General features: G+C 38.8%; 1 protein-coding gene and 1 long non-coding RNA gene across 13 annotated transcripts in view; one reads left to right on the forward strand and one right to left on the reverse strand.

Annotated features, from left to right (window-relative positions):
- The window catches only part of AUTS2 (activator of transcription and developmental regulator AUTS2), a 1,098,554-nt gene that overhangs the window by 528,816 nt on the left and 554,490 nt on the right, over positions 1-15,248 (forward strand). For all 12 annotated transcript variants that reach the window (XM_079120201.1, XM_079120204.1, XM_079120194.1 and 9 more), the window contains exon 3: positions 14,202-14,303. In XM_079120201.1, the coding sequence (XP_078976327.1) occupies positions 14,202-14,303 (102 nt within the window). The remainder of the gene's footprint in view (positions 1-14,201; positions 14,304-15,248) is intronic.
- LOC306650098 lies at positions 1,311-5,955 on the reverse strand. The gene is made up of 2 exons (XR_013760805.1): positions 3,214-5,955; positions 1,311-2,491 (listed from the first exon to the last, which is right to left on the reverse strand). It is a non-coding gene; the product is annotated as an uncharacterized lncRNA (long non-coding RNA).

The following is a 15,248-nucleotide window of genomic DNA, read 5'->3' on the forward strand; positions in this document are numbered from 1 at the left end:
TTGCAGAATTTCAATACATAGGCATTTGAATTGCTTGCTTTTTTTTTACATGGAGCCTGTGAAATATGTGGGGTTCCATTGAAAGACCAGCAGTGAACCCTGCATTTACCAGCCTTTGTCCCTATGTTGCTAGTCAGACATTGAGGTGTTATGTATGTGTTCACCCTCAAAATGAACTCCTTAGCCAGTGTCACCTCCTCATTCATTGCCAGACGTGTAGATCACCAGTGGAGAGGCTACTTTTTAGAGGCTGCTTGGGATCAAAGTTCAATCTCCACAGGGTCTATCCTTTGTCTTATGTTTGTGTGTGGATAGGAGGAACTATCAACTTTTTAAAAATATGTAAATTTATGTAAATCACCTAGTATTGGAAATTTTACATATTTTGTAAAATTTTACATATTTGTAACTTGGTGAAATGCCATGTGTTCAGATTAAAATTATTGATAGTTGGGAAATTTATGATTCTCTATGTAATTAAGCTTCCTTTACATGATTTGCCCCTCCTTCACAATTGAATTTTCTCATTCCCCATCTCTATTTTGTCCAAATTTAAAATGGTACATGCTTCTTAACTTTAAATCCTCTGGAGCCAGATGAAAATCCCTTGCTGTATGGAAGTGAAGTTTGTTAAAAACCTTGAGTTTCTAATTCAGGTACCTCAGAGGCCAAGTGATAATGTAAATTAAGTGATGCAGAAGACTTTAGGATGTGAGGCCTTCCTATTATGGTGCTGCAGTGACCTTTTATAGCTAGGGTTCTTTGAGGTAGTGATCTTGTTCCCTGGAGTACATGCCATTGCTGAATGAAGTGTGCTAGTAAGAGGAGAGCTCCCTGCAAACCCCATCTTTGTGCATGACTACCTCCATGCAAATCATCTTCTCACTGAAAATTTACTCAAGAGACTACTTGACTTGTACAATCCATTGGGTTTCTTTTATAAATGCTATTGTTGTTTATACAATAACAATTTCAACTTTAATAGCCGGAAAGATTTGAAGGGCATAGGAAAAAACTGAGAATGGCCAAAGAGACTGGGGGAAAGCAGGAGTGAAGCGAAGTGCTTCAGGGATGAGGGAGTGGGTAGTCCTATCAGCTCCTGTTGTTAAATGAGTAAGATAGGGACTGAGAAGGACCATAGATTAACATTGTGAAGGTTGTTAATGATCAGTACTCTCTTTATACAGTACAGTAACAATAGAAGTCAGTGTTTGCTAGTATACATTTTAAAAGATTTCTACCATTTCAATATATGTTGGAAAAATGTTGTTCTTTTTTTAAATTGTTTTTTAATAAAATAAAAGGTTGGGTAAGAAGAAACTTGTTAGAAGGTTAAAGAAATAAGATTTTTAAGTACTTCATATTATCCAAATTACTTAAAAGTGGCAGTTTCATCAGTAAGTTCATATAATACCAACAGAGTTATTAACTTCTCTTAGTAGTGGTTTTTGACCTTTTTTTGAACAAGTACTTTTGAAATTCTCAAATGCCAGAATGAAGATTTCTTAAACTAACTATAATTATATCCTACTTTCCCTTTATTTTACTATACCTGACTCTCTAAAATATCTTAAATCTCATATGATCACATTTGAGAACAAAATCAGTAATAGCACATTGAAAGAATAAGGAGTCTGAAAACTGATGTGAGCTTACCGAGCCCGCAGTTCTCCAGTGCACATGACACCGCACTCGCAGCTTCTGAGTTCTCATGGTCAAGCCTCAGAGAACCAGCTTTTTATAACTCACTCTCCGATAGTTGCTTCAAGGGCCATTCTGTGAGAGATTTAAAAGATCATATTAATATAGCAGACCGTAAAAGATTATTCATATTGATTAATTAAACAAGTACTTATTGAATAAATTCTAGATAGCATTTCCAGCTGTGGAGATATAATAGTGAATAAACAGATACAAATCTTGGTTCTTATGCAGTTTGTGATCTAGTTGCTGGTACAGTATGATAGGAAGAGTTTGAGGGAGGTAAAGAATTAGCAAAATAAGTAAAATATTTTTGGGGGTGAGTACTGTGAATTTAACCCAGGGACACTTTGCCACTGAGCTATATCCCCAGCCTGTTTTGTTTTGTTTTTAATTTTGAGATAGGATCTCACTAAGTTACTTAGGACCTCTCTAAGTTTCTGAGGCTGGCCTTGAACTTCTTAGCTTCTGGAGCCACTGATGTTAAGTGGAAGCAGGCTTACAATTGTAAATAGGATGATCAGGAAAGTCCTCACTGAGAAGGAAACATTTAAAGATCTAAAGAAGAAAAGATAGTAAGTCATGTGACTTTCAGGCCTTCAGACTAAGGATATAGCAGATGCAAAGACCCTGAGGTAGAAACATAGTTGGCTTTTTTAAAGAATAGTGGAGAGGGGGCCAGTAAAATGGTTACAGATTGAGCAAGGCATAAAAGAATAGAAAATGAGATCAGAGATACATAGTAGAGCCAGATAAGAGTTGGGAATGTCTTATAGGCTTCCTTAATGACCTTTGCCGGGGTCCAGCCCCAGCAGGAGTCCATGGGTTCCACACTGGTAAGGGGGCACGGGGAGACAACGTCGGCGATGGATAGAGAATGAAAGACACAGTTCTGGTGCAATCATTCCCACTTCATTCTGGGGAAGGCTGAGTTTATATACATTTTTCTTCAGGCTCTGATGACAGGCTTGTGACTAATAAAATCAAAGAAGTTTCCAAAGCATAGGCAGAAATTGTTTTTACTGAAAGATTCTGAGAAAACAGTAACCTTACAGATTATCCTTACTTAATCACCAGGGCTTGCCATTGATAAAATAAGCTGGTCCATATCTAGTAGCTACTGTGGGAGGTGCTTTGTGCTTAGAACTTGGGGAAACATTGTTACCTATAAGTTTCTGTGCCCCAACAGGTTCTGGCTATGCCAGTAAATGCAGTGTTTGGTTTTAAACATAATAAAAACATTCTGCTGTTGTGAGGTTAATCATCACAGGATTTCAACGTGTGTTTTGTCTCCATGATGTTTTTCTGGAAATTTGTAGAATTATTCCCATCACCTCTAGCAAGATCTCCAGACTGAAGTGAGTAATATATTATTAGGAAAACTCCACAGAATAACATCCAAGCTAGGGAGGCATACATCTGGCATGCAATCCTTTTAGGATGAGTCTTTGCAATCATCCTTGAGTGGAACTCTGTCAAGCACTGCAAGGAGAGCCAGGCGCCCCCGCAGACCTTGATCTTTATTCTAACGGTGCTTAGCGGACAAACCTGTAAGATTTTGAGAAGGAGAAGGACGTGAGTTGACTTGTTTTCACAGGACCACCCTGCCTCCTGGGAGATATGCACAGAAATACAGGGCAAGGGCACAGCAGGGTAGTCGCCCAGGGAGTGCTGTAATGCTCCAGGTCAGGGATGGTGGTAGTTGTGAGCAGGGTGGTAACTGTCAAGGGGGTGAAGGTTTTATCCTGAGCCACTAGAATTGGTATGGTGTCATTAATAGCTGGAAGCATTGAGAACTTACCTTTGTTTATTTTAAGTTTGAGATGACATCAAAGTGGAATTGGAGGGTACAGCTGTATTTACAAGACTGGAATTCTGTAGAGAGATTGGGACTGAAGATATAAAAGTTAAGCATCATAAGCACAGAGTACGTAAAATCCTATGCCTGGATGAGATCATCAAGGGGGTTAAGTATATACTGGGAAAAGAAGTTGAAGGACTGTGCCCTGGGGTATTTCAGCTTTAATAGCTGGAAAGATTTGGAGGGCATAGAAAAAAACTGAGAATGGCCAAAGAGACTGGGGAAAAAGCAGGAGTGAAGAGAAGTGCTTCAAAGATGAGGGAGTGGGTAGTCCTATCAGCTGCTGTTGTTAAATCAGTAAGGTAGGAACCAAGAAGGACCATAGCTTAACATTATGAAGGTTGTTAATGATCAGCACTCTCTTTAAAGGCAGGCAAAAGGGACCTTTGCCCTGGCCCCTGTTCTGGCCCTCCTTAAGACATTTTCCTTCCTCGAATGGAGGAAGTCCAAGGACCAAGTATATGCCTACTTGGTGCCTGCCCACTGCACCTCTTCCAGACCATGCTGCTGGGACACTGGAATTTCAGCCAAATACCTTCAATCTGGTTTCTAGGCTCTGTTGTCTCTGCCTGTCCTCTTGAGAGTGCTGTACCACAGCTATGCATGTGCCTAGACACCCCATGGTTCCAGTGGGATTGAAAAAAGTGTGCAATGTAGCCTGGAAGTTGGTTTGGGGTGTCAGCATCTGGACATGTGTATCACTGCAGGTGGGGCATAAGGTCAGCAGATCAGTGCTGGCTCTTTCCACCAAGAAGCTTAAGGGTACAGAATTCTAAACTAAAATCCAGCTTTCACTGTCATTGTGAATGTTCATTAAGAGAGGAGAACAAGACATATTTTAGTCAGCATGATATTGCTAGGTGTGTGCTTTTAACTACTGAGACAGAATGTCTTTGAGTCTCTTGTCCTTCGCTCTGCAAATACTCTTCACAAACTGTTGTTGAGCTTGATAAACTGTCTTAGGACATGGGGAAAAAGTGGCTGTGGATTGTGTTAAACAGAAAATGAGAAGAGAAGACTGATGACGCCAAATAGTGTTTTCCAGAATTTCTTGTAAGAAGAATGAAAGAAATGGAAAAGAGCTAGGTTTCTTTTATTTTTATTGTATTGTAAAGGTGTAAAGTGAATGGCTAGGCTATTTGTACAAAAGACTGTATTAGTTTGCTAGGGCTCCTATAACAAAACACCTCAGTGTGTGACTTTACAAACAGAAATTTATATTCTCGCAGTTCTGGAGGCTGGAAGTCCACCATCACAGTATCCACCTGCTTGTTTCTCCTGGGCTCACCCCGTGTGGCCTGGGACAGTTACCTCCTTGCCATGGCCTCCAGAGACGACTTCTCTGTATGTGACCCACAAGTGCCTCTGAGTTCCTTAATCTCTTCTTATTAGGACTGCAGTCAGAATAGCTTGTTGCCTACCTGTCTCAGTCTGTTTGCTGCTGCTGCAATAATGCCATGGACTGGGGAAAGGATCAACAATAGACATCAGTGTGACTCCTGGTTCTGGAGGCCGGCAAGTCCAAGAGAACAGTACCAGCATCTGTAAGAGCCATGTTTTACCAAAACAGGTCAGGGGGAGTGGTAAAAAGGGAATGCACTTACAACACACCCACTCAACAGTGTCCCACTTGCTCCAAGATGATGAATTAGTCCATTCGTTAGGGTAGAACCCTGTGACCTCCTCCTCCCCTGACCCCCTTCGCTGGTGGATTGGTGTTTAAGTTCCTAGTACTTGAATTCTGGAGGACATGGTCCAATCATAGCACTATCCCCATAACCTTCCTTTGACTTAATTACTTCTTTAAAGGCTCTGTCTCCAAATGTAGTCAAATTAGGGCTTCAGTGAATGAATTTTTGGTGGACAAAATCAGGTCCATCCCAGGGATCTGAACTATTCTAGAACATTCATTTGTGTGACTCATCCCACCTCTGAAATGTCTGCCATTTTTTCAAAAAAGTTGATTCTAATACTTTCCACACCAGTTTAGTTCTTTCCTTATAGAACTAATATTAGTTTTCTGTTATGGTTTGGATGTGAGGTGTCTGCCAAAAGCTCACATGTGAGACAATGCAGGATGGTTCAGAGGAGAAAGGATTGGGTGGTATGAGTCTTCACCCAGTGAATTAATCCCTAGTGGGATTAACTGAAGTGGTAGGATGTGGCTGGAGGAGGTGGGAATTGGGGCGTGACTGTGGGGTTTGCATTTTCTATCTGGAGAGAGGAGTCTCTCTCTCTCTGCATCCTAATGATGCAAGCTGCTTCCCTCCACCACCCTCTCCCACCCTGATGTTCAGCCTCACCTTGAGCCCCAAGGAATGGAGCCTGCTGTCCATGGATTGAGTCCTCTGAAAATGTGAGCTCTCAAATAAACTTTGCCTACTTTAAAATTGTTCCGGTCGGATCTTTTGGTCACATGAGCGAAAAGCTGACTAGTCCTTCATTGACACACTTAGTGACATGTAAGTTTACTAACATAGCTATGGACACTTTCACAGTGTCACATGTTTTCTTACAGAAAATAAGAAAAACTAAGTTCTGTAATTTAATTTTGTATATTTATCCTTGAAAACCAAATAACATTGTTTCCAAATTTCTTTTCAATAATCAAGTCTCGGGCTGGGGATGTAGCTCAGTTGGTAGAGTGCTTGCCTTGCAAGCATGAGGCCCTTTGTTCGATCCCCAGCACCGCAAAAAAAAAAAAAAAAAAAAAATCAAGTCTCATTTTCATAGAGCTAGAAACTACCAAAGAAGTCAGATATTTCTTTATCAGTTTATTTTTGTATTGTATATGTTACTTGTGTGTGAATTGCTGAGACTATTTGAAAACATTTTTCTTTTTAGTCCACAGTTACCCAAGGAATGCTAAACACCTTCTGTTCATTTCAGCTTTTTAATCTCGATGTTGTACATCTTTTACTCATTGTACGATTCAAACTTCTTTTCTGTTCCAGAATGAAAGTCAGGTATGTCACCAAGCCTTGGTCAGCGTTGTTCAGCCTGGGCATCATATCATGCCCAAGTGGTGGACTAGGTTTGAGTCCTCGATTGGGCACTGCTCTGTGCAGGTCCTGCTCTTGCCTGCTCGTCGTAGGGTTATGAACAGATGGCATTATAGCAGACTCAACCACGTACTAGAGAGTGGAGTCATGACTCTATTGATAGGAGTAGAACATTATCAGGTTTTACTTTCTGGGTTGAGTGTGTCTGTTTTGAGGCTATCAAAGTCAGATTGCCCCCAATGTCTTAATTGCTTTTTGTTTGAGATCATGTAGTTAGATTGGTCTTGATTTATTTTCTTCTCCTTGTTTTGTTAACTTAAGGTTTTTCCTACTATTCTGGAGTTCCCTGAACTCCTTTAAATGTTGAATAACATGTGTGTTGGGCAAATGGAAGCACTTCAGCAGTTTTCATTTTCCAAGCTAAGAGCACAACTTTTAAGTCATTATCTCTGTAATAATATTTTAAATGTTTATTTGGAAACATCACTAACACAGATAAATGACTTTCCAAAGTTCAAGTATATTCAAGGATCTTGTCTCTCACTTGGCATTAAAGAAACTTTTCTAATTAGATTGGAATAAGTGTATGATGCATGAATTTAGAGATAGTTTCTCCTTTTCTTGTGTTTTTAAACTGATGGTGATAGGCAGAATTGCCAAACAGTCCTCAAGAGACTTGTCCCCTGTTTACTTCTCTGATGAAATCTTCTTATAAAACACTGTTGATAATAAGAAAGGTGTTTCTGCAAGTTTTACATAATCCATTGGACCCAAAACAGACCTGACTCTTTTTGGGGCAAGGAATTTAGTGAAATATTTTATTTTCATTAATGAACTGTTTCTTTAATATACAAGTTTCAAACATAAAATTCATCTGTTTTTAAGGATAGAAATTAACGAGTGTTAGTAAAATTATTCAGTTGTGTAACCATCTCATACTTCAATTTTAGAACAGTGCCAACCACCTCAAAAATTCCCTTGCACCTATTTGCAAATCAGTGGAATCTTAAATTCTTTAAGAAAAACTTCAGTTGGAAGAGCTATCTTTTCACATACAATTAAGTTCACTGTGTCTCATCAGGTTTTTGCAGCTGCTTTAATTGAAAAGGTTATTCCTTAATTCCCTTTTGGAATTTTGTTACTGTTGGATTTTGGCTCAGATTAGCTGTGTGTGTGTGTGTTTGTGTTTATGCTCTTGATAGATTTTGTTAATACTTCTTTAAAATTTTAAAACCTTTCATTGTGGTTTGGAGAGTACCACAATAGAGTAATGTGTACTATAATTCAGAAATCTGACTTTTTATTTTTATTTTTTGTTGCCTTGAGTTATTACTTAAAATGTATTTTTGATGTTAACTTTATTATGTGCATTCGGTTTTACACATTGTTCAGATCAGTGGGTTTCCTTGTGGCCTCTCCATAGGTGCCAACCTGTGCTTTGAACCCGTCCGCCCTCCTGGTGCCCTCTGTGGCCTCCCCTTCATTCCCCACATTTTCCTTCCCTAAGAGCTCATCTTTGCTGTTTTGTTTTTTTCCTGTATGTACTTTCATATAACATTCTATAGCTCAAGCCATTAAAGTATTAAAAGGTCAGAATTGTATCTGATCTCTCTGAAATGACTTTCTTTGATATAGGTCTTCCTCTTGCCATTTTTTCCTAACCAGTTTGTCACTTTTTTGCTGTCTTTGATTTTTATATTGAACAAATAATTGTGTATCTGTCTTTCACTAACAGGATGCCTTTTTTTTTTTTTTTTTAAATGGGAGCTTAATTTATTTATGTTATTGTCAGAACAAGTATACTTTTAGGCTTTTGTTTACTTGCCATTTTTTAAATTATTATTTTCTTTCCATCTCTTTATTGACTTGCATTCGAACTGATTTTTACCTGACTGGAAACATCATTGTTGTTGTTGTTATTATTATTATTATTATTATTATCGTAAAAAATATTTTTTTGCAGTACTGGGGTTTGAAACCAGGGCCTTGTACATACTGGGCAAGTCCTTTGCCACTGAATTGTATTCTTAGCTTTTAAAATTTTTATTTTGAAACATGAAACAGGATCTCACTAGGTTACGCAGGCTGGTTTTGAACTTGTGATCCTCTTGACTGAGTCTCCTATGTATCTGGAATTACAGGGACATGCACTATTGAGCCTAAGGCAGTTACTTTTAATATTCAAATCTTACTGATGGCTAGCTTTAGTTCATTAAATACCTAAAACTCTTTTTCTAATTATTGAACTAATAAGGCCTGATTATGTGATCATGGAGGAAATTTTGCACAATTCTTTGCTCTTCCTAGTGTTCAGAATTTTTTAATTTTTATCTTTTGCACAGAACTTGTTGTGCATTAAAAAGTTTAATATAGTTTTAATTTCTTCGTGTGTGTGTGTGTGTGTGTGTGTGTGTATGTATGTGTGTGTGTTTTACTGGGGTTTAGCCCAGGGGTGTTCTATCCCTGAAATGTATATCCCCAGCCCTTTTTAATTTTTATTTTGAGACAGACTCTAACTTTCCAACTTAACCATCTGCCTACCTCAGCCTTCCTATTTGCTGGGACTACAGTCATGCCACCTCGCCTGGCTAGTTTTAATTTCTTAAAAAATATTTTCATTGAACCTTACCATTTTTTCATAGTCATTATTATGTTTCAGCTTCTTTTGATAAATCAACTTTTCCACTAAGTACTTCAGTGGTTGGTTCATGATCTTTTTCCAAAACACCTTTTAAGCTTCAGGAATAAGAGAGTACAAATGCACCCTAATCCATGTAACTGTCCCCATTTGGGAACAATTTTATTTTGAAAAAGAAGAACAATATGCTTTTTAGATTAAATAATTGCTGATTTGGTGGGAGTGAAGTCTGAGTGTATTAATTTTTTTCATTGAGAAGGAAGGTTTTGAGCTTATTGGTGCATTTTAAAATGTTGTGAAGAGTTCATTTAGATTTATACAGGAAATCTCAGCAGTTCAAAGTAGGATATGTCCTGATTGATGAACTGGAAGCATGGAAAGAGATTACTTTTGGACAATTTGTATTTCACTGCACAATTTACATCATTCCTCAATGTCTGTGCATAGGTATCTTTTCCACATAATTTTTTTTGTAAATTTTGTTTAATTGGTTATTGACACCTGCTGGGCAAATCTAGCACCTTTTTTGAATTTTCCATACCTGTGCTGAAAAAGAATTACTCCCACATGCTTTACAGATGTGCACAGAATTGCTTCACCTTTATGCAGTCTGGGCAATGTTTACTACTAGTGATAAAACAATGGGTTGTTATTTTCCTAATTACCATTAATAACATTAGCACTGTAATGAGAACAGTTTCTGCATTGTGTTCAGCATTATTATGAAACTGCTGTTGACAATGAAAACAAAATGACTTTTTGGTTTTATAAAGAAGTTTCTAATTGATAGTACTACCATCATTTATGCTAGATATCAGACTGTCTACCTTTCCCTTTAGGTATTTTGGTCTAATTCTGGTACTTTATATAATATTCAGGTGGGGTAAAAATTTTCAAAATAGAGAATTAGTTACAATAAACAAAGTCCTGAGATGTCTAAGAGCTGTTGTGAGACATCCGTTACATCAGTAATAGCAGGCGTTCTCTTGAACAGTCACCGTAGGTGCTTGGACAGATCAGTGCAGAGAGATCAGTTTTCCTAAGGTCCTTAAAAGATTAAGCCAGCACCAGGCCTTTTCAAAGTCTCTGTATCGTAGGTAATTCCTGGGAATTTTAGGTAAAGGATTACAACTTCTGAAGTTAGTTGTGCTATTCCCAATCATCCATCGAATGTGGCTAAAAATGCCATTTTGAAAATACATTCATGGGATCAGGAATGAACATGTCTTGCCTGAAATCTTAGGTTCAGCTTTAGTACTTAGTGTAGTCCGTCCATGTCTTTGATATCTTGAGCTGTCTGACAGCTGAAAATCCTAAATTTCCTTTAAACTTGAGCCTGGCTTTGGAGGAGAAAAGGGTAGCATGGGTGGATTGTATGTAAGACACTTCTAAGGGAATTGACTTGCATACCTTGGCTGGCAGGGCACTGGGGATGCTAGCAAGCTGCTTCCTCTGAGTCCTTCTTGGATGTTTCCTTTAGCCTAGATCAACATGTAGTCAGATAAGTACGTCACAGCCACTGAAGTCTGTTGCTGGACCTTGATAAGAACAACATTTTGTTTTCTTGAAGAAACATGGAAAGGACCCAAGTCCAGGCTTTGTAACCAGTTGGATATTAGGAAAAGGCTCAGTGCTCTTCTACCCTTAATTCCTAGTTATTCCTAGTCTGATGTGTATTTCTAGAGAATCTAAGTGGGGTGGCTGAGCTTTTGTAAACATCTCCTAACAAGATCTATCATCCCCTAACAAGATTCCTTTGTTTTCTAATGTACTTGGGTACCAGGAATGAATCAAAGTGTATAGAGAATATGCACTAAACACTAAAATTTACACCAGCCAAGCATGATGTTGAAAGCCTATGATCCCAATGCTCAGGAGACTGAGGCAGGGGGCTTGCAAGTTTGAGGCCTGCCTGGGCAACTTAGTGATATCTCTTCTCAAAATAAAATTTAAAAGAGAACTGGGGATGCAGCTCATTGGTATAGTACTTGTCTATCATGTGCTTCAATCTTTAGTACTGATGGGAAGAAAGATTAAATAAATACATAAAGAAGTACAATGAAAATTAAAACAGAAGGTAGCAAAAACATGGGTCTAGTTCTTGATTCCGCCTAATGTTGAACACAGCGCTTGCTCTATTTCTTCATCTGTACCCTGCGGATAGTTCTGTCTGCCTTATTCAAAACGAGAGCTCTTGGTATTACCTATGAATTAGGGATCCTACTGCACATATGGATTTTTTATTATCAGTTTAACTATATTATATCAGTGAGGATTTTTTGGACTGGAGAATATAATTATCAGAGGTATTTATTGAAGGATGATATGCTAGCTGAAGGTTGAAGTCATATTTTAAAAAATGAATATAGAAGGAGAGAGTTCTTCAAAGACCATAGTAGAGAAGATCTGAACTTTTAAAAACAACTTGACCTCAGAAGCATAGAGTAGGTGTGGGTGAACATTCCACACAAAGGGGATCTGGTGTGGAAAAGCCCAGGGTAGGAATGGACAGGGAATTTCAGGTGGAGTGAAGGTGATGTTTATTTTAGAAAAGTACCCCCTATATTATATATTTATAAAGGTGAAAATTTGAAAAGACAATAGTATGTCCTTTCATTCCATAGTAATAAGAAAAAGCTGGGACTGGGTTGTGGCTTCAGTGGTAGAGTGCTTGCCTAGCACATGTGAGGCCCTGGGTTTGATCCTCAGCACCATATAAAAATAGAATAATACCTAAAGAACTTAAAATCAGCATACTCCAGTGACCCGGACACATCAGTGTTTATAGCAGCTCAGTTCATAATACCTATATGCCCTTTAGTAGATGAATGGATAAAGAACTGTGTTATATGTATGCAATGCAATATTTACTCAGCCATAAAGAAGAATAAAATTATGGCATTTGTGGGTAAATGAATGGAGTTGGAGAATATCATGCTAAGTGAAATAAGCCAATCCCAAAAAAACAAAGGCCAAATGTTTTCTCTGATAAGTGGATGCTGATACATGATAGGGGTGGGGAGGGTAAGGGAAGAATGGAGGAATGTTGGATTATGTAGAGGGAAATGAGGGGACGGGAGGAAGGAAAGATGGTGGAATGAGACAGACATGAGTACCCTATGTACATGAATGGTGTGACTCTACATCATGTACAACCAGAGAAACGAAAAGTTGTATTCCATTCATGTACAGTGAATCAAAAGGCAGTCTGCTGTCATGTAGAACTAAATAGAACAACAGTAAAAACATTTGTCCACCTACAAATAAAAAATAAATGTTAAAAAAAGAAAAAGGGGGGGCTGGGAAGATAGCTCAGTCAGTAGAGTGCTTGCCTTGCAAGCACAAGGCCCTGGGTTCGATCCCCAGCATCTCCCCCCCCCCAAAAAAAAAAAAAAAAAAGAAAAAGAAAAAGCTTATGTCTTACACTTAAATTAATTTAGAATTAGTGAGTTTAACATTAGCCTAGAAGAAATTAAGCATTTAGGGGCTTAGGGGAATAGAAAGTAAAATCAGCTTAGTTTTATGTACTCCGTTATAGAGGACTTCCTGGAGGAAGGGATTTTTGAAGAAAGTGATAAAATGAATTTATAGAGAGGTTCAAAGTGAAAAAGAATGCTGTATTGTGGGATATGGGGAAGTTGGATTATAGCTGTAAAGGCTTGTAAAAGGTACAACAGATGTTCATTCAGACTCTTTCTCCTTTCATCTGGGCACCATTTTCACCCTTGGCTTCAGAGTCACTTGGAAACCTGTAGGCAAAAGTTTGCTACCTGTTGTCTGTTCTGCTGTTTAAATTTCCATCTTATCTAGAAAAACTGAGTGTGTGTTCGGAGACTTTCCATGTTCTCATCATACTCTCCTGTTTTTCCCTTTTTTCTTCTAAAGGGGGCCTTTTTTCAGATGAGACTCCTGGTCCTTTCCTGCCATGATGCTTCTTTTGCCTAAGACCACAAAAAGGTTGTCTTTCCCTTTCCTGTCACCCACATTAGCCCTATCCCCTTTTTAAAATCCAGGGCTTCAAACACAATCACTTTTCTGAAGTTACCAGGTACTTTTTTGATTTCCGTTTAGTAACTATTTCCTTGTATATTTTTATTTATTTTCATCTTGCTAGAATGAAGATATGGTAAAGGGGCCGTATCTGGTAAACGTATGTCCCGTTGCTTGGTGTCACTGAACATGGGATTGGTGATGGCATCGTAGACTAATGTTCCATGTGTGTGTTCCATGTGTGGTTTCAGGTGCATCAATGGTTATCAATTCTCTGTGTTCATTCCTTTTTCAAAGGAAAACCAGAGCCTGGTAGTCAAAGTCAGAGCTGGCTAAGAGTATGGAAAGCCCTATAATATAAACTTTATAAGGTCAGAGATTTCTCCTTTTTTAATTCTCTTGTCCAGCACTGTATCTCCAGCACTTGGTCCCATCCCAGTGGGGGCACTGAGTAGGTATCTGTTGAGTGAGTACCCATCTCACTGCTGACGTTTCAATAACCCTGCAGGATGAGTTTCTAAACAAGGCCAGCAGCGTCTCACTGCCTTCCTCCTGGGAAGAGGAACCTTGTTTATTGCCCTGTTTTTTTTTGTTTTTTGGGGAATAAAACAGAAGAAATAAAGTGGGAAATCACAGTTGCTGGAATCTAACTTTTGTTTATTCCATGTTTTGGTCTTTTTATTATATAAAAAAAGATTGACATTGGAATAGAAAAAGAATTCTGAGAGATTACTTCTCAGTTCATGGCCCAGGCCAAGCCTTTGGGATGTGTGTGTAAGGACTGTTGGTTCTTTGTCCACAGAGATATCCATGGTAAATGTTTTGCCTATCCAACTCCCTGCCGCCCTGCCTGCCCCTGGTGCCTAGCTGTGCCGTGTTCAGAAACCGAAGCGAATGTTAAGATCCAAACTTGAAGTTGTTCACTCTCAACAGGCCTGAAAATCCAGAGCTAAGAAACCTTGGTGTGAGGACGCCTCTGACTCTTGCCTTTTCACTCTTTTTTCTTTAGCTCAAGCCAGGGCAGAACAGCTGCAGAGACAGTGACAGCGAGAGTGCAAGTGGAGAATCCAAGGGCTTCCACCGGAGCAGCTCCCGGGAAAGGCTCAGTGACGTAAGTGGAAACCGCCACAGCTCACACTCCTGCTTCCAGCTCACTTTGTGGCGCGCCCCCTCCCTTGTAGATCATGTCACGTGCCCAGGCATCACACCTGTTTAAACCTTGTCGGTGTTATGCTCAACGTAGTTCGACCTAAAATGTGTGTTAACAAATTATAAAGTAGATGGGAAAATACTCCCTTAGAATACTACGTTAAATAAAGCAGATTACAAAGAGAAGTAGTAACAATTTTATTATTCATAAATAATAACTTTGTTACTGACAAATGAAGTGGTCAAGGCAGGTTCATAACTAGGAGACGGCATCGTTTAGCTAGGGATCTTTTGTAATTTCTTTTCCTAGGAAGTCAGTAACAGTCCCTTATTGTCATTTCTTTCCTGTTAGAAGTGGCTACTTATTTGCTGAGAGAAGGAATTACATTTAATGATGAATTTCTGTGGGACCTTGTGAGAATAAACTGTCCCACTGGAGGTGCCCATCAGCCTGCTAGATCTGGCATTGACCCTTCTCTGGCTTCCTGTCCACCTTCAGGGCTGGTTCCCCTCTGTTTTTCCTGAGAACCATCTGTCCCTCTTTGGACTCCCTTGCCTTCTGCCCTTACAGGTCACATATCACCATTCTTTGCCCATGTTTGCTTCTGAAAACAAGACATGGAAACTTGATTGTACAAAGGCTCAAGTGGAGAGAAATTTTTATCATTGATATCAACATAGGCAACATTAGCAGGTTAAGGAAATATGATGAAAGAAAAAGATAGCTATTCAGAATGCCTGAATGTTAAGAAGGAGCAATAGGTATTACGTGGAGTGAGGAGGAAAATTCTACACCTCTAGTCTTGTTTTTTCCTGTCTGCTCTAAAGCAGTGGTTTAATTACAGTGTGCAAAACTATCCATCACATTACAGGTAAAAATATTAATGCTTATTTTTTATGAAAGAAA

This window comes from Sciurus vulgaris, assembly GCF_902686455.1.
Source record: "Sciurus vulgaris genome assembly, chromosome: 18".
Classification (NCBI taxonomy): domain Eukaryota; kingdom Metazoa; phylum Chordata; class Mammalia; order Rodentia; family Sciuridae; genus Sciurus; species Sciurus vulgaris.